This window comes from Verticillium alfalfae, genomic scaffold, assembly GCF_000150825.1.
Source record: "Verticillium alfalfae VaMs.102 supercont1.11 genomic scaffold, whole genome shotgun sequence".
Lineage (NCBI taxonomy): Eukaryota > Fungi > Ascomycota > Sordariomycetes > Glomerellales > Plectosphaerellaceae > Verticillium > Verticillium alfalfae.
This window is the reverse complement of record NW_003315028.1, coordinates 1,106,513-1,127,004: the sequence shown is the minus strand read 5'-3', so window position 1 is coordinate 1,127,004 and position 20,492 is coordinate 1,106,513. Positions and strand designations below refer to the sequence as shown.

The 20,492-nt window shown below is 58.6% G+C and overlaps 9 protein-coding genes across 9 annotated transcripts; 4 read left to right on the top strand and 5 right to left on the bottom strand.

Annotated features, from left to right (window-relative positions):
- Window positions 1–939: 939 nt before the first annotated feature.
- VDBG_08165 (conserved hypothetical protein) lies at window positions 940–1,377 on the top strand (the record flags this gene model as incomplete). The annotated part of the gene is made up of 1 exon (XM_003001860.1): window positions 940–1,377. The coding sequence occupies one exon, from the start codon at window positions 940–942 to the stop codon at window positions 1,375–1,377; it is 438 nt and encodes a 145-aa protein (XP_003001906.1).
- An 81-nt stretch (window positions 1,378–1,458) lies between these two features.
- VDBG_08164 (3-methyl-2-oxobutanoate hydroxymethyltransferase) lies at window positions 1,459–2,758 on the bottom strand (the record flags this gene model as incomplete). Its single annotated transcript, XM_003001859.1, has 2 exons — window positions 1,459–2,298; window positions 2,351–2,758. 2 exons carry the CDS (start codon window positions 2,756–2,758, stop codon window positions 1,687–1,689), a joined length of 1,020 nt encoding a protein of 339 aa, XP_003001905.1.
- A 1,413-nt stretch (window positions 2,759–4,171) lies between these two features.
- On the top strand, window positions 4,172–5,607 carry VDBG_08163 (ubiquitin-conjugating enzyme; the record flags this gene model as incomplete). Its single annotated transcript, XM_003001858.1, has 7 exons — window positions 4,172–4,204; window positions 4,282–4,307; window positions 4,400–4,440; window positions 4,570–4,602; window positions 4,661–4,775; window positions 4,854–5,035; window positions 5,094–5,607. 7 exons carry the CDS (start codon window positions 4,172–4,174, stop codon window positions 5,228–5,230), a joined length of 567 nt encoding a protein of 188 aa, XP_003001904.1.
- A 309-nt stretch (window positions 5,608–5,916) lies between these two features.
- VDBG_08162 (conserved hypothetical protein) lies at window positions 5,917–6,895 on the bottom strand (the record flags this gene model as incomplete). The annotated part of the gene is made up of 2 exons (XM_003001857.1): window positions 5,917–6,685; window positions 6,747–6,895. The coding sequence occupies 2 exons, from the start codon at window positions 6,893–6,895 to the stop codon at window positions 5,917–5,919; spliced, it is 918 nt and encodes a 305-aa protein (XP_003001903.1).
- A 986-nt stretch (window positions 6,896–7,881) lies between these two features.
- Window positions 7,882–9,419, top strand: VDBG_08161 (conserved hypothetical protein; the record flags this gene model as incomplete). The annotated part of the gene is made up of 2 exons (XM_003001856.1): window positions 7,882–8,955; window positions 9,042–9,419. 2 exons carry the CDS (start codon window positions 7,882–7,884, stop codon window positions 9,417–9,419), a joined length of 1,452 nt encoding a protein of 483 aa, XP_003001902.1.
- Window positions 9,420–9,787: 368 nt separating this feature from the next.
- On the top strand, window positions 9,788–11,342 carry VDBG_08160 (major facilitator superfamily domain-containing protein; the record flags this gene model as incomplete). Its single annotated transcript, XM_003001855.1, has 3 exons — window positions 9,788–10,330; window positions 10,384–10,602; window positions 10,674–11,342. 3 exons carry the CDS (start codon window positions 9,788–9,790, stop codon window positions 11,340–11,342), a joined length of 1,431 nt encoding a protein of 476 aa, XP_003001901.1.
- A 693-nt stretch (window positions 11,343–12,035) lies between these two features.
- VDBG_08159 (tyrosinase) lies at window positions 12,036–14,159 on the bottom strand (the record flags this gene model as incomplete). Its single annotated transcript, XM_003001854.1, has 8 exons — window positions 12,036–12,257; window positions 12,316–12,913; window positions 12,989–13,143; window positions 13,197–13,556; window positions 13,610–13,657; window positions 13,711–13,790; window positions 13,853–13,929; window positions 13,990–14,159. 8 exons carry the CDS (start codon window positions 14,157–14,159, stop codon window positions 12,036–12,038), a joined length of 1,710 nt encoding a protein of 569 aa, XP_003001900.1.
- Window positions 14,160–16,612: 2,453 nt separating this feature from the next.
- Window positions 16,613–17,746, bottom strand: VDBG_08158 (dihydrodipicolinate synthase; the record flags this gene model as incomplete). The annotated part of the gene is made up of 1 exon (XM_003001853.1): window positions 16,613–17,746. The coding sequence occupies one exon, from the start codon at window positions 17,744–17,746 to the stop codon at window positions 16,613–16,615; it is 1,134 nt and encodes a 377-aa protein (XP_003001899.1).
- Window positions 17,747–19,487: 1,741 nt separating this feature from the next.
- VDBG_08157 (predicted protein) lies at window positions 19,488–20,216 on the bottom strand (the record flags this gene model as incomplete). The annotated part of the gene is made up of 2 exons (XM_003001852.1): window positions 19,488–19,753; window positions 20,042–20,216. 2 exons carry the CDS (start codon window positions 20,214–20,216, stop codon window positions 19,488–19,490), a joined length of 441 nt encoding a protein of 146 aa, XP_003001898.1.
- Between the last annotated feature and the right edge of the window lie 276 nt (window positions 20,217–20,492).

Below are 20,492 nucleotides of genomic sequence, written 5' to 3'. Positions count from 1 at the left end.
GGCACATGTGAGAGTAAAAGAGCGAGGGGTACGCAAGGCGATAGGCGCTTGAAGGAAGTGAGATGGCTCAAAGCACCGGGCTCAGGGAGGCAAGTCGAATTTGCGGTGAGAGAAGTGCTCCGAGAGGATGGGAAAGCTCCATTCGGGGCCCTTAAACTGCAGCCTCAGGTCAACCAACAGCACAGAGATGACGGCAAGGGAGAAGAAAATATCCCGGCACGCCACCAGATGGCTTGGTCGTGCGCCAAATAGGCAGGCTATTCCCAAGAAGGGAGGCCATCGAGGGCGCATATCGTGCCTTGTCTGCGGCAAAGTCGGGCTGATACTCGGGCGAGGCATGTCGAGCGTATGAAGACAATTTGTGGTCCAACAAGTGGCAGTTGGTGATGCGTTGATGTTGCTCGCTTTGGCCAGTCAGCCGCTCAGGGGAATTGCACACAGGTAAGAGGGACTGACTAGCTGCTCATGCCATCCGTTGGGCCATACGGCAGGAGAGACTGGCGTTCCCCGGCGGACCTACGGGGGCTTACAGGGGACGTTGGAGGTTCATAGGGGGCCGTTCTGGTACTCGGGTGCCTAAGGTACCTAGCTGTGAGGGAGGCGACCCCTTAGCACGGTTTCATTGGCTGCGCCGGCTGGAACTCCCCTAACAAGTGGGGATCACAACCTCTGGACTCAAGATCGAAGTCAGGCACATACAATACCTTGTCACGCCGATAAAGGCTCATCTCATCAGGCAACCACGGCTAGTCCAACCTTCCGAATCCCAACTCAACACGACAATCAACCTAGCCGTTCAAATACATGAGTGACCATCTGCAGACCTTCACACCTATTCGTTCTGCTGCATCACGCCTTGCAAGGCTGGCATTCAGCCCTCTTAAGTGTTGCATCCAAGATTGAAACACCACAACTAGCCATCACCACACGAGCGTCACCATGTCTTCTCCGGCGCAGCAGTCCCCCCCAGCCTCGCCCCCTGACTCCCCTATACCCGATCGCACCACCTCGCCCGACATTCCCTTGACCATGTCGGCCTCCGCCATACTCACAGCCCAACCCCGCGATGTCACGGCCGCCCTCGCCAGTGCTGGCCTCTTCCCTAACGCCAAGGTCGTCGTTAGCTTCAAGCCTATCGGCAGTGCCCCATCTCTCCCCCGCTCCGTCTTCAAGATCAGCGCCGATCAGAAATTTGAAAACATCGTTCAGCACTTGCGCAAGAAGCTCAAAGTTCAGAGCACCGACAGTGTCTTCTGTTATGTCAACAGCGCCTTTGCCCCTTCCCTCGACGAAGTCGTTGGGAACCTGCATGGCTGCTTCAAGGACATGAGCGACCAACTTGTGATCTCTTACTCCATGACACCAGCCTTCGGATGAACTCTCACCTCAAGTTGGCTAGTCGCTCATATGCTTCGCCACATGCAACCAGGTATGCTAAGACATGTGCCCTCAACATAGTTGCTCATATTTCTATTAATACCTGCCATATTGATGCTGATACTCGAAAGCACTCTCGAAACGGAAAGCAAACCAGGGCTACAAGAGCTCTGCATTCTTGTTTTCCGAATTCAAGCCTCCATGATATGCAATGCTCCATGCTCAAGAGATCACCAACTACGCCGAACACCAAGAATGCAACCAGTCTCGCTTTATCGCGACTCAACCCAATGCTGATACTCAAAGGCCTCAAATCTTCTCGACCGTCGCCTCGAATGCCTCCAGCTCCTCCTTCGAAATAGGATACGTGTGCTCCGGCGCCGGGTACTCCCGGCTCTTCACCTCGCGCTTGTAGGCCTCGATCGCCTTGAGACTCTCGCCCCAGACATCCCCATACTTCTTGACAAATTTAGGCAAGAAGCGACCTGGAGGGAAGTTGCCAATCATGTCAACTTGCACCAGTACCTGGCCCGAACACCCGTTACCGGCGCCGATGCCTATTGTTGGCACCGAGAGCTTCTGCGTCACAAGCGTCGCGACCTCAGCCGGCACGGCCTCCACTACCATGGCGAAGGCGCCAGCCTCCTGCACAGCCAGCGCATCCTCCAGGAGCTTCGCCGCTCCCGCCGCCGTCTTTCCCTGAACACGGAAGCCGCCCAAGGCGTTTTGCCGCTGTGGAGTCAGGCCGACGTGGCCGAGTACGGGGATACCAGCCTGCGTGATCTTGCGAATGGTGGGGGCCATCTCCTTGCCGCCTTCGAGCTTGATACCTTGCATACGGCCCTGCTTGATGAAGCGAATCGCCGTCTCCAGCGCTTGGTCCGGCGAGATCTCATATGAGCCCATCGGCAGGTCGCCAATCTTGACGCCGTTAGTCATTGCCACGGAGGGGACAGTGCGTGTAGGTACTCACGGTGAAGGCGCTCTTGGTTGCGCGTGCGACCGATCGACAGTGCAACAGCATCTCCTCGACGAGCACCTCGCTTGTGTCCTCCATCCCCAAGGCGACCATGGCGAGGCTGTCACCCACGAGGATCATGTCCATGCCCGCGATGTCGCCAACGTAAGCACTTGGGAAGTCATGTGCCGTGATGACCGTGATCGGATCGCCCTTGCGATGCTGACTCCTGAGCTGGCCTAGGGTCACCTTTTTCCGCGCAATTCCGGATGATGCGCCCATGGGCGAGTGAGAACTCCACCGCAGCTGGTTGTGTTGTGATACAGCGGCGTAAAGGGGCTTCGCGGCGTTGACGTGTGGTCGTGTGCTTCGTGCAGCCGAGGCACACGACCGAAAGAAGGTACTTTTGAATGGGAGCGACATTGGTACAAACCAAAGTACCTCGAAAAAAATGTATGGCAGCTCAGTAGGGAATTGCAATGATCAGAGCCCGAGAAAAAGATGATGCTTCCGAATGGGGTTCGAGTTCGCTTGTTTCCGGTATTTTGTGATGAGGAGAGAAAATCAGGGCGGGTGAGTTCTTGGTGCGGAAGGTTCTTTTATTGTCGAGGTCATGATGGTATATGCTGCGTAGAAATGCTCATGCTCTGCACCGTCTTGTGGTGTTGGAATTTCAGAACACTAAGAGCCAGGGCCCCCCTGGAGCACCCTTCCCCACTATGGGCCGCAGTGTGTCTGGCCCGGAGGGTTGCCAGTATGTGGTCAGCTCGGTTATGTCAGCAATTTACCTCGGCACCCATGCTGCGAAGGGAAGGGCCGTTCGCATCTGGCAAGTCTGTTCCTACACTTGGCTCAATACAGGAGGTGCTGTCTTGGCTTGGTTGTTCATGAGGTTCCTCCTCGGTCTTGCAACTCAACTTGCGGATGGGCGATTGATGCCCGAAGACATCATATTCCACGACACCCGTGTTCGAATCCCACGATGCCGACTGTGTCTCTGGGGCCTTAGGCTCCCAACTCTCCCACCCGCAATACTCCAACACGACAGGTGACAGGCGGGGGGCGCATGACAATTGAAAGGCAATCCATGATGCTTGTTGCAGGACATCAAGGTGAGCAGGCTCCTTTTTTGATGCACTATTCAGGCATGTGCGTCACGCATATACCTTACCTTTTTGAGGTTCCCATATGCAACGAAACCCCTTCCTGAATGTCGCCACGTCGTGATGTTCCTCACTGTCTGCCTAGGCAGGCAGCAGTCGCATCCCGATTCACATATTGCCCACCCCCGGAGCACGGAGCTGAGCAACAACCGCATCCCGCGTTTAGCATCCTCAGAGTCGTTCAGTCGTGCAAGGGCTCCAGCAGAGCAGGCACAAGGACGCTGGTCGGTCGTAGTGGGCAAGCGCCGTCACACGTCAGGGGACCAGCATCCCACTCGGCTCGGCGATCCAGGGATGGACCCCGCCAACAAGGAGCTCGTTGGCTTATCAGACCCATCCGGCCTAGCTTATCGTCCCGGTGCTGCCCACCTCACTGCATCATCACGCGTGACTGCAACTTAGACGGTTCCAGGAGGAACCCGACTTCACCCCTCTTTGTCAACCTTTCTACATCATCTCGTGACTCGCCCTCTGACCCCCCAGCCCAGCATACAGCACAGCCTGATTTGAACCCCGTTTCCTCCAACAACCTCTGCCTTTCGCCTTTCAGTCGAGTCGAAGCATTGCGAATCATCTCTCAACAAGCACATATCTCCACCACGTTCATAGCCCGTCGACGCAACCATCGAATTGATAACGTCACCCACCGCGAGAACCCACAACATCTAGCAAGATGAGTAGCCCGCGCCGCAGAATCGAGACTGATGTATGTGCTCCGTCTCCCTCACATTGTACGCAAGGTTGCCAGAAGGACGCAGTGTTGCTGACTGATACATTCAACAGGTCATGAAGTACGGTGTCGCTGTTCCGTAGTGCAGCAGTCCCACTAGCTAACATGTCGCAGGATGTACGATCTCTTCAGTCATGGCTGACCCCATGGTACAACTAACACTGCCTCTAGGCTCATGAGCGACTATGAAGTCACGCTTGTGAATGACAACAGTTCGTCTCCGAGTTCCCTCGTATCCCGTCCTTCATCCCATACCCGTTGCTAACCGATCCAAGTGTAAGCAGTGATTCGACGGCCAACCGTACGCTCGACGACATTCTGATCACTCCGACACAGGCAAGAGTTTTACGTCCGCTTCAAGGGCCCCACGGAGAGTCAGTCGGACCACACTACAAACATGGAATGGCGGACCTGTATGCTGACCTGGAGCAGCACCCTTCGAAGGCGGCAATTGGAAAGTTCACGTTGAGCTCCCCGACAACTACCCCTACAAATCTCCAAGCATCGGCTTCGTCAACCGAATCTTCCATCCCAATATTGACGAGCTGTGAGTTGGCCTACAGAAGAGCAGGAAGCCAATGGAACAAACAGGACGTATGAAAGACTGACGCGGACCTCTTCGCAGGTCGGGCTCCGTGTGCCTGGACGTCATCAACCAGACCTGGTCGCCAATGTTCGATATGATCAACATCTTCGAGGTCTTCCTCCCTCAGCTTCTGCGATACCCGAACCCCACCGATCCGCTCAACGGCGAGGCGGCCGCCCTGATGATCAGGGAGCCTAAGAGCTACGACGTCAAGGTCAAGGGTGTGTGATGCCCGAGACGGTCATAAGAAGGCAATGATGTGCTGATGATGGACCACAGAATACGTGCAAAAGTACGCGAGCAAGGACGCAGCAAACGAGGCTGGCGCAGAAAGCGAAGACGATGACGATATGTCTTCGGTAGGCAGCTTCGGCGATGACGACGACGACCAGCCCGCTGGTAGGATGGATGTTTGATTGTTCTCTTGCCTCCTTGCCGCTTGGCCGAACCAGCGGGGCTACGACAGCCAGTGGCACTGATCCTTTCGAGCCGTGTCTAAAAATCCATCCGTCGCCAGGTCAAGCGAGCTTTTTCTTCTTCTTGTTTGCCTTTCGGGCCACTTGCTGCTCGCGGAGTACTTGCCTACGGGGCGTTTTGAAATGATGGGGAGTTTTTATGCAGAGGATCGAAGCGCAGGGCCCTCGACTCCATGACCGGACTGTGTAGGGTGTGTTTGGATTGCTTTCCGTGCTTTTTGGGATATTCGTTGAATAGGTCATACATGGATGCCCCCTGGATGAGGCGGCCTTTAGGTTTAGGGAATGATTGACTTTACCATTCGTGTTCAGATGAAGGGCGAAGAAGCATGAGATCAAGTTGCATATCATGGCTATTGGTTGATGGTTCTTCCATACCAAATCAGTGCCAACCCGGGGTATCTTGACGTGAAAGCAAACATGTGAAAAATAACGCCGCCGTCTCATGCAATTTGTCCCTGGGATGTGAGCCGTTTCTCAATCCGATTCCGAGTCATAGGCTACCAACCCCGTTGGTGGTGCCGTGTCCTGTCGTGATGGTGTTGTGTCGTGCTGTGTCGGTTCGCGCGTCGGGTGTTCTGCGTCCGCTTCTTCCGCAGCCTCTCTCTTGCGCTTGATCCCTGGAATCAGGCCTTTGATCTTGGTTGATGAACTCGACATTTTGGCCTCCACCAGGAAGGGATCGGTGGCCATGCGCGTGTTGCCGACAAGCTCTGACACGAAGCCTGCTCTTCGCTGGGAAGCGAGCAGCTTGCTCTTTGGCGTCGTCGCCGCCGCCGCCGTGCCGCCGGCGGGGGCCCTGTTGTTGATTTGTTCTTCTCCTTCTCGCCGTCTCCGCGGGCTTTGACGACCAGAAGGCTTCGCCAATGCCCTGCGGCACGCTGCCCCGCGTCGTCATCGTTGTGGTGCCCAAACTCGACGAGGGCAGCCCTCGTCGCATCAGCCTCGGTGGCGGGCAGCAGGTCCAAGTCGAACCCGATGCGCGCGCGCACGCCGTCGTCCACACCCGCCTGGCGCTCCCTCTCCCGGCGGCCGACGCGGAACGTGCGGCGCAGCGCCCGGTTGCGCGCATAGGGGTCCTGCCACTGGCGGCGCGCCACGTCCTCGAGGTCGTCGATGCGGTCCGTCGCCGCGGCGACGGGCCTCGCGGTCCTCGATCGTCTTCTCGAGGCTCGCAAAGGCGCTGGCGCGCAGGGCGGCCCTCTCTCCTCGTCGGTCATGACGACGAGGTCGCCGTCACGGGCGGCGGGCCCCGTGTCGCGCTTCGCGGCGCCGGCGACGACGACGTAGGGCCGTGTTCCGGGGGTCGGTGGCCATCTCGATGGGTGCCGCGCAGGCAGCGTGGCGCATGCGGAAGGTCCAGATCGGGGTTGAGTGGTAGGCGCCGGTGCGGCGCTTCTCGGCGTTGAAGCGCACGCCCTGGCCGATGATGGTGGGCTTCGGGCAGGTCGAGCACCAGATGGCGAAGGGCATCTCGAAGCGGACCGTCTGGACGCCGGGCTTGGCGGCGGAGCGGCCCGGCGGCAGCTTGGCGTGGAGGGCGTTGCCGGAGACGGTGCCTTCGAGGTCGGGGGGCACGTAGCGGCCCATGTTGAAGCCCTGCATGATGGGCGAGGGTATGTGTGTGTATGCGTGTGTGTGTGTGTGTGTGTGTGTGGATGCAGTCGCGGGTGGTCAGAGTTGACAGACAGCAGTGGTCACCAAATGGCCGATAGATGCGTGCTCAATCGACAGTGACGGGTCGGCGGCTCATGGCATGGCAAGGGTCGGTCGTGAAGAGCCTCACTCATGACAGGATCGTGAACGGTTGGCGGTGGTCGAGTGGAAAAAGGCAAGAGGTACTGTGACGTATGGATGTGGCGCGCGCAAGGTGCAGCGGGGCAGTGCTAGAGCCTTGTAGATAGTTAGTACATCCCTACCTGGTGGCTACCTAGGCTTGCTAAGGACCTACATAGCCAGGTGGATCAAGGGCCTTTAGCCAAGGTACCTACCTTGGGGGCCTATAGGGTATGGTATTCCCAAGGTACCTTATGCCTACCTACCTTACCTACCCTAATGTGCCTATCTTAGGTACCTTCCTGTACCTAGGTAGGTATTGCTTCTAGGGGATGCACCCTGTCATAATAGCGGCCCCTCGCTGGTCCGCGGTCTGTGCCTCCCGCGCTTCCCACACACACACACACCTCGACCCTTGGCTCGACCGACCCTGGGCTCGTCCTCGATGCAATGTGACCACCCCTCACCACCATCAACACAACCCAATGGGCAACCCTGGCGCCGTGAGGCTGGATTCAGCTGGGCGCCTCTTTTTTTCGGCTTCGGAATCTGCACAGTTGGGGGCCAGCCTGGGGGGGGTTTGTGTGAGTGACCGATGCAGAGCCGCTTCGTCCCCTGTCCGAGGCTGTCACACCCAGCGCATAAAGATGACAGACGGCCCAGGGTTGTTCGCATCCCCTGCTGGACCAGCAGCAAGCCAACACGATCTGCACACGACGTCAAGCATCTGATCGACTACCTCGTTCGACAGCCAAACGCCAGCAGCACCAGCAGCGGCAGCACCAGCAGCGGCAGCACCAGCAGCACCCGCCGCCATGGACGTCCTCCGCCGCCTGTCACCCGACGCCTTCAAGGACTCGGCCAAGTTCAAGAAGCCACCCGTGCCATGCAAGCATTTTGACGTCCGTCTCATCAAGATTGAATGTGACAACGACGGTGTTCCCCAGTTCAACGACATGGGCAAGATTTCCGAAACCAAGTTGAAGACAGACCTCGCTGCCCCGGCCCCGGCACCGGCAACCGCGTCTTCGCCTTCGCCTTCGCCTTTGCCTTCACCCGCACCCGCAACAACGCCTTCATCGGCGCCCGCACACATCTCTCCGTCTCTGCAGCTCGTCGTCATCGACCGCGGCGGCGACGATGACATTGACATGGCCAAGGAACGATTCCTCGAGCTCTTTGACGACTTCGACATCGATCCCATCATCCTGCAGCAGATCGCCTACAGCAGCTACGGCTTCCACCACTACGACGAGCCCTATCGCGGGACCTACAGCTTCTACATTGGCACCTACGTCTTTGCGCTCGCCTGGTCCTTCAACCCCGCCACCATGAAGACGCACGCCATCCTGCTGCTGCGCAACACGCCCGTGCTCCTCCACGGCACGCTGGCTCTGACGAGCATCCAGAAGACGCTCAACCTGTACAGCCGCTGCATCCACTCGCCCTTCTTCCTCCTCTTCGTCGTCTTCATCAACCTCTGCCGCATGTCGCAGTACGCCATCCACACCATCGTCACCGACCTGCGCAGCGTCGAGACGCTGACGGGGCATGGGCCCGGCAACGGACCCATCGCCATGGACAACCAGGGCTACACCCAGCCCACGATCGATAAGCTGTCGCGGGCCGCCCAGAACGTCGCCAACACGCAGGTCCACATTGCGAACCTCGTCCGCCACGACGCCTACATTAAGGACATGGCCCAGTACCTCGAGCAGCCCGGCCTCGTGTCCAAGTGGCGCGACCTCGCGCCCTCGGACCTCGCGACCCCCTGGAACCTCGCCTTTGCGACCCTGAGCCCCCAGGTGCCGCCTCTGAAGAAGCTCACGAGCGACCTGACGCCGTCCCTGCGCTACCTCGAGACTCGCGCCGGCTGCCAGTCCAGCGTTGTGCGTTTCTCCCTGTCTCTCTCTCTCTCTCTCTCTCTCTCTCTGTTACTTCTCCAGCAGGGGACAGCGCGCTGACCGCCTACCAGATCCGCAGCATGATGACCCACGAGGACGCCCGCCTCGGTGCCGAGCTCGCCGAAGCCGCGCGCAAGGACAGCTCGGCCATGCGCTCCATCGCCATGATGACCATGCTGTTCCTCCCCGGCGCCTTCTTCGCCGCCATCTTCTCCATCGAGTCCCTGCCCAACCTGGCCAAGGAAGAGTTCTGGATCTTCTGGGCCTTTACGCTGCCGTCCACCATTCTCGTCTTCCTCGTGTGGCGCTGCCACCGCTGGTCGCAGAAGAAGTGGCAAAAGTACAAAAAGGCCAAGGCCGAGAGCAAGGAAAAGGCCAAGGCGGAAAAAGAGGGCGACGCCAGTGACGGCAGTGTCATGGAAGCGCAGAACGGAAAGCAAGGTCACTGAGGGAGAGGCACGGGGGGGCGCAGTTGTTCGCTGCTTGTACATGAGCACACACGCTGTTTTTTTTTGGGGGGTCTTTTTTTTTATACCTGCGATGATGACGATACCCCGGCGTGGACTATAGTTTGCATCACTATATAGGTACTCCGATTGAGTTTGTTCGTTGCGTCTCTGCACTGCATCATCATGTCAACTTGTCCGTGCAGGGGTCCAAACGCGGCCGGGGGACACGGCGCCAGGAGTCGTGGTGAAACTCGCCGTGCACCACGACCACGACCCCAAGACGACACTTTGTCTCTCGCCATGATCACGACCACGGCCACGCGCTCATCCCCCCCAACCTCGTTTTTCATTCACATCCCGCAACAACCATGCTAGACACATACCAGCTCAACCTCGCCGCCCTCCTCCTAGCCTGCGGCGTACTCGTCGCGACGCGCCCCTCCGCCAAGACCAAGACCAGGCCTCCCGCCGCCAACACCACGACCACATCAAAGGCAAAGGCAGACAGCAGCAACAATGCCGCATCGAGGGCAAGGGCAGAAAGCCCGTCGTCGTCCCAGACCTCCTTCTTCCTCGTCTACGCCCTCGTCATGGCCTCCGACTGGCTCCAGGGCCCCTTCCTCTACAGCCTCTACCGCGACGAGCACGCCCTGCCGCCGCACCTGGTCCCCGCCCTCTTCACGACGGGCTTCCTCGCCGGCGCCCTCTCGGCGCCCTTCATCGGCGCCCTCGCCGACGCCCACGGCCGCCCGCGCCGCCTGCCTCGTCTTCTGCCTCGCCTCGGCGTCCTCGAGTCTGCTGACGGCCTACCCGGCGCCCGGGGCCGCCCCACCGCGGGTCGGCTGGCGGCCGGGCGCCGATGCGCGTCGCGCTGCTGTTCGTCGGCCGGGCGCTCGGCGGGCTGGCGACGAGTCTGCTGTTCAGCGTCTTTGAGACGTGGATGGTGGCTGACGTGACGAGGCAGAGGCACGGGCGGCGCGGGGGCGAGAGGGCCCAGAGCGTGGCGGGGGGCGGCGATCTCTCGGCGACGTTTGGGCTCATGAGTACCGTCAACAGCGTCGTGGCCATTGTCAGCGGCCTCGCGAGCGAGTGGCTCGTCGGGCTCGTCGGGACGTCGAGGGCGCCGTTTGGCGCGAGCGCCCTCCTCGTCGGCGTGGCAGCCGTGTGCATGCTCGTGGCATGGGTAGGTCGTCTTCGCGTCCATCCTCGGCATGCCGGACTGAGGTCCTGAAACTGGGCACTGCAGCTAAACAGAACCAGGACGAGAACTACGGCGCCACAGCGACGCCCTCCACGTCCGACGCGAAAAAGCAGGAGACGACGGCGACTGTGTCCCTGTGGAACACCCTCACCACGCCCGGCATGCTCGCCCTGGCCGTGGCCTCCACAGCCTTCGAGGGCTCCATGTACCTCTTCGTCGTCCTCTGGGCGCCCGTCCTGGAATCCGCCGCCGCCTCGTCCGCATCCTCTCCAGCACCCCTCCCCTACGGCCTCATCTTCGCCTCCTTCATGTCGGCGACCCTGCTCTCGTCCCTCGCCTATCCACGCCTGACCGCCCACCTGGCCCCGCCCACACTGCTCGCCCTGCTGCTGGCGACGGCCTCGCTCCTCCTGCACGCCCTCGCCTCCCGCCCCGCGGGCCCGCAGCCCGCCTTCTGGCTCTTCTGCGCCTTCGAGGCCGTCGTCGGCGCCTACTTCCCCGCCCAGGCGACGCTCAAAAACGCCCTCGTCCCCGACGCCGTCCGCGGCCGCGCCTACGCCGCCCTGCGCGTGCCGCTCAACGTCTTCGTCGTGCTGAGCCTGCAGCTCATGGGCGAGGGGTCCGCCGACGCCGCGGGCCGTGTCTTTGCCGTCTGCGCGCTGCTCCTGCAGGTCGGTGCCGCGGGCGTGTGGGTCGTCGGCCGGCGGACCGGTGCCTCTTGAGCAGCGCCCTCCCTCTCTCTGTCTCTCAGCACGCCCGGCTGCTGTGTCTGCTGTAGGCTCTGTAGTCTTTGGCCATACGGCTTGGGGAGATGGATTGCTTGCATAGTAGACACAGGGGGTGGGGGGCCGATACCCGCTCGGAGATGCCGCCGACGTCAGTTTAGACGACGGCCCTGCGGGACATGCCACCGGAGACATCGCATTGCACCCGCGCCCACTGTCATCGGGCCTTTCGTCGCCGCGGCACCGCCGACGGGACTTGCGAAATGGTGTCACAATGCGGGACCCAGAACAAGGCGGCCTCCCCGCCCCCGCTGCCCTTTTGTGCAACAGTGCCAGTTTCACTTCGCGAACGTCAAGCGGTTCAAGCATCGTGGGACGCGGGTATCTAAGTCTCGGAAAGGAGGGGAGGGACCTAAAGCATCAACCTGGTATCAAGCGTCGCTTTTAGCAGCAACCATCGATCAAAGAGAAGCAGAGATAATAATGATTATCGTTCTGGCGTGCGAGTCATCCAGCCCCGGATAAAGAGTAAATGCCCTTGAATACAAACCTCCCCTGGGGATCCTCCGTCGAGGAGTCGTAGGACAGACAAATGAGAGGAAGAAGTGATGAATATGCAGAGAACATAATGTGCATGTCACAACCCAAGCAACGCGTATGAACAAAGCTCCACCTCCACAACCTCAGCGCTCAGAGAACTCCGTATGAGGGCGTCTCTGTTGGGCACGGCACGTGAACCGTGACAAGAACCTCGACGACCTCCTTGGTAAGCGCCTTGACACGAGCTGGCCGAATGTCGGCGCGCCCGAACTGGGGAAGCTCCTCGTCCGTCTCGGGCGCGGCGACTTGGACCTCTTCGAGGTCGATCTTGAGGCTAGGTACCGTCTCGAGCGGGATCAAGGTCCCGTCGGGCTGCAGCCATGTTAGCTGGCGGTTTCAACGGCGCCAGGTGGCCGAATACGTGACGAACCTTTGTGATGCGAGCTTCGAGGTGATGGTTGAGGACCTCACGCATGCCCAGTGCGGATGTGATGTTCAGGGAAAACGCCGCGTCTTGAATGGCCTGCTGCAGCGGAATCTCTTCGTAACTCTTGCCGTGCATGGGCATGCCAAGCAGGGCAAAGGAGCCGGCATGGCGTCCCTTGACGTACAGATCCACCATGGCGGGCAGGGCGAGCTCTGACCTCTCAACTTCGAGGTTGGCGTAATACTGAGGCTCGGCGACACCCCTAGCCTTCACAGCGCGGGGAGCCGTCACCTGGCGCTGGGGACCGTACCACTTGTTGACGTATTGGGTGACCACGCGCTTCTGTTCTGCAGGGCTCTGCCTCCAAAACTCGATGGGTTCGTACGTATAGCCCCAGTCGCCGATGTTGGTCATGTCCTCGCTGGTCAGGGGACCGCGCTCGTTCTCAAAGGGCCGAAGGGGAGACTTGGCTGTGACAGTAGTACCTTTTGGCGTGGCATAAAGACCGTCAGTCTTGTAGTTAAATTCGATCTTCCCGTTCTCGTAATGGAGGACCTGCCAGAAGGCAAGGAACCGGTCGACGTTCACATGGTGGAGCATGCTGCTCTGCTGTTAGTGTTCCGACGAAGGTGGCATGCGGCATGCGGCCGAGGCGTATCGTCAGCGAGGGACATACAACAAGGGTTCAAATCCAGATGTCTCAAGGTAGACAAAGTCAAGCCCGCAGGCGGCGCGTATGTGAATCGATCCGTGAGGGCCTTCAATGCTGGAGCCGCCGTTGGCCGAGGTGCTGATTTCCGACCATGACTTGGCACGGCTGAGGGCAGTATACTTTCCACTCTGTTAGCCAGCAGCATCGTCTCGTCCAAATCGACGGTCCTTACCACTTGACTCTTGAGCGAGATCTTTGACAGCAGCTCGTTTGCCGACTTGGGAAAGCTGTTGCCCTGTTGCGTGCACCGCTTCGTGTTGCCTACGCCGCTGAACCTGCCAAAGGCCCCGTCTTGTGCCGACTGGGGATACTTGTAGGTGTAGAACGGGTTGAGTACTCTCAGGGGGCGCACACCGTCTCCGTAAGGTCTATTGATGACGACGGTCTTTTGCGTGGTAACGGGAGGAACGCGAGAGTCAGACGCCCAGTCCCACCAGGCAGCACGCAGCCGATCAGCAGCTTCTGTGTATTGCCTTCTGTACCTAGGGGGATACGTCTGGGCGATTTCCTGGGCGTGCTTGACGAGAGTTTGCTGCGTCGCGTCAGTGCTAATCTCGCGTATCAACTGGCAGGGTAGTAGCCGACCTCATAAAGGCTCAAGTAGGCGCGATGCCACGTCCCGAACAAAGCCTCCTATCATTTGCGTTAGATCAAACTTTAAGAGTTTATTGCACAATGAAACTCACATTATGAGGGCAGTATCCTTGCTGAGCTCCCGTCTGAGCAGCGCCTGGTGGCCAAGGCCCGTATGGCTGCCCATGGATACCTTGTGAGCGTCAGCAACGAACATGGTTGGCGCCATTTTACAGGTTTCTCGGTGCTACTGACTGGCAATTTGAAAATAGGAGAGGGGGTCCGTCTCGTTGGTTCGTTGCATGGCTTTCAGTGCGTCGACGTAAAGGTCCCTGGAGGTTGGGTTAGCGTATGCAGGTCGTTTACCTCTCAGAAACCCGTGTCTCACTTACCACTGCGGGCCAGCCTCTTCGTAGAGGGCACTGATATTCCTCCTTGCAGGTGTCTCTCCCGTGAGGGGGTTGATGCCAGACTTGACGCCCACCACGGGATAATCTGTCCGCGCGTCCACCCAAGGGATGGTGGCAAGGGCGCAGAGCGCCGTGAAGGAGGGGAGAAGCATGGTTGCGTCAGTGGGTCGGATGCAAAAGAGTGTAGGAGACGATAGCCCATGTGCTGCTGCCCGCGGGGAGAGTCGAGAAGGGGGACGGGGGGGACGCCCTCAGGGTTATATGTTCGAGAGGAGGCGGCCAGCACCGCCGAGACACACGCGCAACTCATGGTCTACGATCATCTCACTAAAGGCCATTGTCCCTTCGGCTGTTTCGTCTTGCCTACCAAGCCCCTCCCTTGAGCTTCCAGTTTCCACCTGACCCATGGTGACAGCTCCACCAACCTTGTGGCCATGGGGACATAGCATGTGTGCATAGGTATGTGCGTACCTGGGGCGCAGAGGGTCGCATATGGGGCTGCGGGACGACGGTTCAAACAACACCCGATGTCCCCCAGCTTTCTGTTGAGGCGATCAGAAGCCGGCAGCAGCACTGCGTTGGCGTTGGTCGCTCGGCCGAGATTGGTTTGTCGATGAACGATCCCACGCACAGTACGACGACCGGCTGGCTGGCTGGTGGGAATCCGAACGAAAACGGGAACCCCGGCACTGGTACTAGTCCCAGAATCAACCATCAATATCCCCCTCATCACACTCGTCAGGGGCAGCCCAGCTCGGCCAGTTGATTCCCTGTTTGCTGGTTGGACTCCCAGCAAGCCGTTCGTTCCGCCTGAAGGGTGAGAGCGAGCTGTGGATGGAGGTCATTGACATGTCGGAGGGATCAGAAAACACACATGGCAGCTGCATCATAGTAAGGGGCGTCTCTCGCCCTCCACTGGGAAAGTCTTCATGCTGCCCTGCCACTGGATCAGCAGCCCCTTCCCCTGGTCAGGGCAGGACGAAAGAGATCTGCACCCCACCCATCTTTTTCCCTTTTCGGATTATGTGGCCTCGTTGAGCATTGGTGCTGCCAATTGGGCAAATGTCGATCAGACGTGTAGAAGACTGGTAAAGAGGAGGGAGCCGGCTGGGTAGGGCCCAAGGCAGCTCCCAGGGACACGACGTGTGTGGGCTGTGACGCAGATAAGCGCCAAAAAAAGAGCTGCCGTCCCACCAGACGGGAGGTTCTATCGTCCTGCAGGCTGCCGATCAGCCCGGGGGGGTAGTCAGGGACAAGCAGGCGTAATAGCGTCCTGGCGAACAACGTTCACCGCCGCAGGCTCTCCTGACGTCTCACTCATTACGATCGACTGGGCCATGACATGACATGGTGTCCATCCACCTAGCGCAGTGCACTGTAGGCGGGCCTTGTCGTCGTGCGTATTTCGTCGCGAGATTGGCAGGGTATGGGCGGATCTGCGGCAGTCAGTAGCACTGCTTCTGGAGAGGCACTGGTTCTGGAGAGGCGGCGGATGTCGACATTTGGCCAGGGGCAATCAAAAGGGGTCGAAAATAAGAAACAGACCACCGGTTCAGTCAGTATTGCTTTTCCTTCTTCAGTCGCTACTAGCCCAAGTGGCGATGGATCAGATGAGCGACCCGCGTGGGAGGACCAGAGAGAGAGCCTTGGCCGGCCCCGTTGGACAAAACAAAATATGGGACGAGTTGTAGCAAAGGGCGTCCCCATGGCGGTACAGCGTCGTCATTGCGAACAGACAAACATGCCACGCGGGCCATGCGATGCAGCTACCCACGCAGGGCGAGCTTTGTTTGGGAAGATGCGCATCTCTGGGACGAGAGGCGTCGTTGAAACCACGACTGTTGTTGTTCTTGACCCAAGGAACACAGGTAGGTGCCATGAGCTACAACATCAAGGTACCTCCCTAGCTGGGACCTAGGTACCTAGGCACCTGAGCAGCCTGGCAGGAGCCAGCCACCAGCTGAGTCACCCACCACCGACGGCCCCGAATTGAACCACCGAGCCGCAACAGTCATCTTACATCTCTGGTGCCGTACCAAAAGGTCAGCTACATGCGTAGCCTTCCTCTTCCCACATATGCAGTTCGGCGTGTCGGCTGCGCATGCCGTGTTACGAGGCGCGGAGGGCTTCGGCGACAAGTATTCGTATTGCTCACTTATAGTCCACAACTACATGACTTCCAGTCGGCCTCGTCTCACACATGCCTTTCTTTTTTGGACAAGCCTCCACCAACGACCTCACTACCGACCACGCTGTGGACTTTGCCTTGGGAGACGTTGATGCTACGCGATCCCTTTTGCTTCTTCGGTGCCTCGTGACTCCTGTCATGGGACAACAGAAGCGTTGTGACAACCCGCCTTCATAGTAGACGCCGGACGCCCGCCCTTGAACGAAACACAAACCACACTGTCGTACGATAAGCCTAAATCTCTGAACACACACACATCGAGAAGATATTGCTTTTCAAGTGCCAATGCACTGTGGAACGCCATTTTGATCTGGTTCCAACCCAAGACACGCCAGGCGCATCTTCGTACGTTGTTCGGTGGAAAACTCCCGAGAAACCCCAACGACCGTCGGGCCTGGGACCTCTGTCCCGGCCACCTCATAGAGTCTTCTCGAGGAGCACCAGCTCCTTGAAGCCACTCTGCCACCTCTTTGTCTGCTCCACAGTCGGCTTTGGCAGCGGACTACGAGCGGAGCCTCCGTAACCCATCCAGGCCTGTAATCCGGCCTTGACACCCACGACACCACCTTGGATCGCTGTCCAGTCGCCTTGGGACACGACGTCCTGGAACTTCTGCGCTTCCGCGACCTTTCCCGCTCGGAAGAGCTCGATGGTCCGGATGCAGGCCCTGGGTGCAATGTTGGCTAGTCCCGCCAGGATGCCGTGGCCCCCCGCGACGAGTGACTGGATAGAGAAATCTGCCGATCCGGCCAAGACCAGGAACTCAGGGCGCTCGTGATCGTAATTCTTGCATAGTCTTCGGGTCGCGTTTGCCACGCGGTTGAGTTTTCCCGTGTTGCCACAGGTGAGCTTGACGCCTACGATGTTGGGGTGGCTGGAGAGCGCGATGATGGTATCGGAAGAAAGGTCCATGCCTCCCACAGCACCGGGAAAGTTGTAGATGATGATGGGGATCGGCGATGCATCCGCCACCTTGTGGAAGTATTCCAAAACTGTCTCCGATGACGGCGCAAAGAGTGACGCGTAATAGGATGGCGGCAGGACCAGGGCGTAGTCACCGCCCACTGCCCAAGCTTCCTTGCAATACTGGATAGTTTCACGCGTGCTCTGGCTACCGCATCCCACTATGATGGGCATGGAACGGAAACCCGCATCGTCAAGCGCCTGTCGCGTGGTAGCAGTGACTAGCTGGCGTTCTGCGTGCGTTAGATGAACCGCCTCGCCATTGGACCCTTGTGTGGCCAAGCCTGTCACACCCGCTCGTGCAAGTCGCACAGCATGGTGAGCTATCGTGTCCGTGTCAAGGTCTTCTGTCTCCGGTTCGAAGAAGCACATGGTGGGCACGTACACCCCGGGTAACAGTGGACGAACCGCATGGGCCGCCGGCTCGAGCGAGGAGCTGTCGTAAGAGCTACTTAGAGAAGCCTGCGATCCCGTAGGGCTGATGTCACCCATTCTGAGTTCTGAGGATTGTGCTTGTCTGTAAGAGAAATGGTTAAAGCCCGCTGTATAACTGCCAGTCGGTGACAAGGCATCGTGATGAGGAGCCATGATGTGTCGGTGGACAGAGCAGAATAATCGGTGACGGGGTGGCGTGGCAGATGCAGCGAGAATTCGCGTTGGAAGTAGTGTGAATGTATGACGAGATGCAGTGTGTCCAAGATAAACCATGGATCAGCAGTTGTTGAGGCCAGCCACGAGCAGTCAGGAGGTACACGAAATAAGGATACAGAATTTGTCTTCGGATGGAATGGAGACGAGGACCTGGTTCGATAAACTGTGAAGGGGTTCCAAGGCACTTATAGGGACTTGCCGGGTGGGCGATGTCCTCCGGGTGAGCCTCAACCTGGACCCAGGCACAATTTCTTCTTGCCTACTCATTGTTCAGCCTAGGCAAAGTCTCCGATATCCCCACACTAGTGGCGTGAGAGAACAATAGGCACTCGTGCTTCGCCGAGAGGGAGAAAGTGTCAAGTGCTCACGAGTCCGAGAATAGGGGCAGGGGTGCCGTTCGGTCTCTGGAAAGGTACCTGCAGGTATATGCTTGGGATCCGGCTGCATATGACCATTTGACGACCAATTTGTGGTAGTCCAAAACGAATCCTTAGCGCCGTTGTAATGCAGCTACACACAGTGTGAGACTATGGTCAAGCATCGGGAACGAGGCGGTTCCAATGAAGAAACTTTTTCCATGGACGTCCCTGCTAGAGCTATGCCAATGTCATCGACTTCGCGGGACATGGCGTGGGGGCGGAGACTTGCAGACACTCCGGAATCGATAGTACATCAGGATGTCAACCTTCGGTGTGGCACGAGCCCAGGGAATTGTTTTGTCACAGACTCTCGAGGGCGTCTGAATCGCGGGGAGGAGTATCGGAAAACGCCTGGACGGTACGAAAAGAAGAACGGAATGAAGGAGGGATAAGCCCTCTTCGAGGAGAGTTCTTTGGGTCATGGTTCCAAACACCCGGGAAACCTTGTTGCTCTCGCAGGCTCAGGACGACCGCTGACTGGCCTGGAAACGTCGGGAACTGGGGGAGTGCGGAGGCCTGGGAACAGCTGTCTATGGATGGAGTGACCTGAGCACATGGTTTCTTGACTCGATCGAGGACGCGGCGATATCCCAAAGCGCCGAGATAAGTCGTGGCAACCGTCTTTGACCAGTCTGATGTGTTTAGTTCGCGAAAGTCAAGTCTTGTTTGATGGAGATGCATGGAGCTGAAAAGCATCGGCTACGCCATAATACGACAATGAGAGTAGAGTAAAGCAGGTCTCGGCCGTCGCGATCTGAGCCTGCTGCTCCTTTCGCTCTCCCATGTTCTGAGCCAGGATCAAGACTTCACCCACGAATCTATGCCCAGGTACATGTAGGTACTTTGTATCCCTGTCAGAAGAGCTGTCCGCTCTACGAAAGCCTGGCATGGGCTGATGGCTGACCTACAGGGATCGACATGTTGCCGCACCTGGTCATGGAGGACGGGGCAAGCCATGACGCAGCGGCCGAGATACCTCATGGTCAACTTTGCTCCTCTTGGGCGACAAAAACAGACGTCTGATGTCGCTTCAAGGGCCGGGGGTCCTGTTACGGATCCTGTGAAGGCCAGCGCTGCTGGATATTGCGAGTCTGGTTCCGACGTATGCAGGTCACACCGTGTTGATGTGCTGGCGCGGATTTGGTTTGCATTGTGAAGCTGCAATGATGAGAAATGCGGAGGCCTCAGGGCAACAGCGCACGAGCCGGCCGAGTCGCAGACCGGCAGGACGGCAGACTGGTGGATTCACCACCCCATGATCATGGTCGCTGGCGTCTGGACTTCCAGAGAGGCGGCAGCTGCACTGCACTCCACCAGGCTGCATCCCGAGCAACAGGCAGGTAGACGTGCGAGAGGGGGACTGTGGTGTGTCCGGTGATCAAGAGGGCGACCGGGGCTCTGTTCAGGCGTGTGTCGGGATGCAGATAAAGGGGACACGTGTGGCGGGCGGCGGAGGAGGCGAACGAATGGCCGTCCACCTCGTCACCCTTCTGGTCGTCGTGCGCTCGAGTAGCGGCTCCAGAGGCTGTCGTCGGTGAAGGCTGTGGTAGTGGTGGTGGGGGGCCCAGTAGCGAGGTGATGGAAGCAAAACTGCAATCTATGGCTGCACGCTGATGGATCCAGAAAAGGGACAAGGGAGGAGAGCGCGGGGGCGGGGCGGAGGGAGCGCTGGGGGCGATGATGGTATCAATGAAGGAAATGGTGTTGTTGCAAGCAAAGACGTTCGTTCCTTGGTCCAATGTCATGGGCGCTTTGTAGTCTTCGGAACAGCTGGATAGAGGCCGCACAGACCATTTGCCTGATGTGGTCTTACCAGGTAGGATCGTCCAGGCCCGGAGGTAGCTGCTCAGGGTTGAGAAAGCGCTTGGCACATTGCTCTTACCCGAAGACTGGTGTGCAAATACAGTACAGATAGCCGGGTCTACAGAAGATCGTGAAAAGCTGGAGAACCTCGTCTGAATCCTGGCCACGGTGCTGCTTCTCGCCATTCTTCGTGCTTGCCTCTTCGTTATTCACGTGCTCATGCAAGCCTCGCCGCATCTGTGCCAGTCTAGGCACCTCATCATCCACTTATGGTGGAGACTTCCGCCTGATGTGGTGGGAAAGTAGGCGCACTCTGTACAGTAGATAGATGATGCCTGCCACGCAAAGCATCCTACTTGCTGCGCACTGCGTATCTGGAAGGTACTTGATTGAGGGAAGCAGGCCCAGGCTCTGAACATATCGTCATGGCTACCGCACGGTGCAGCCAAATTGATTGCTTT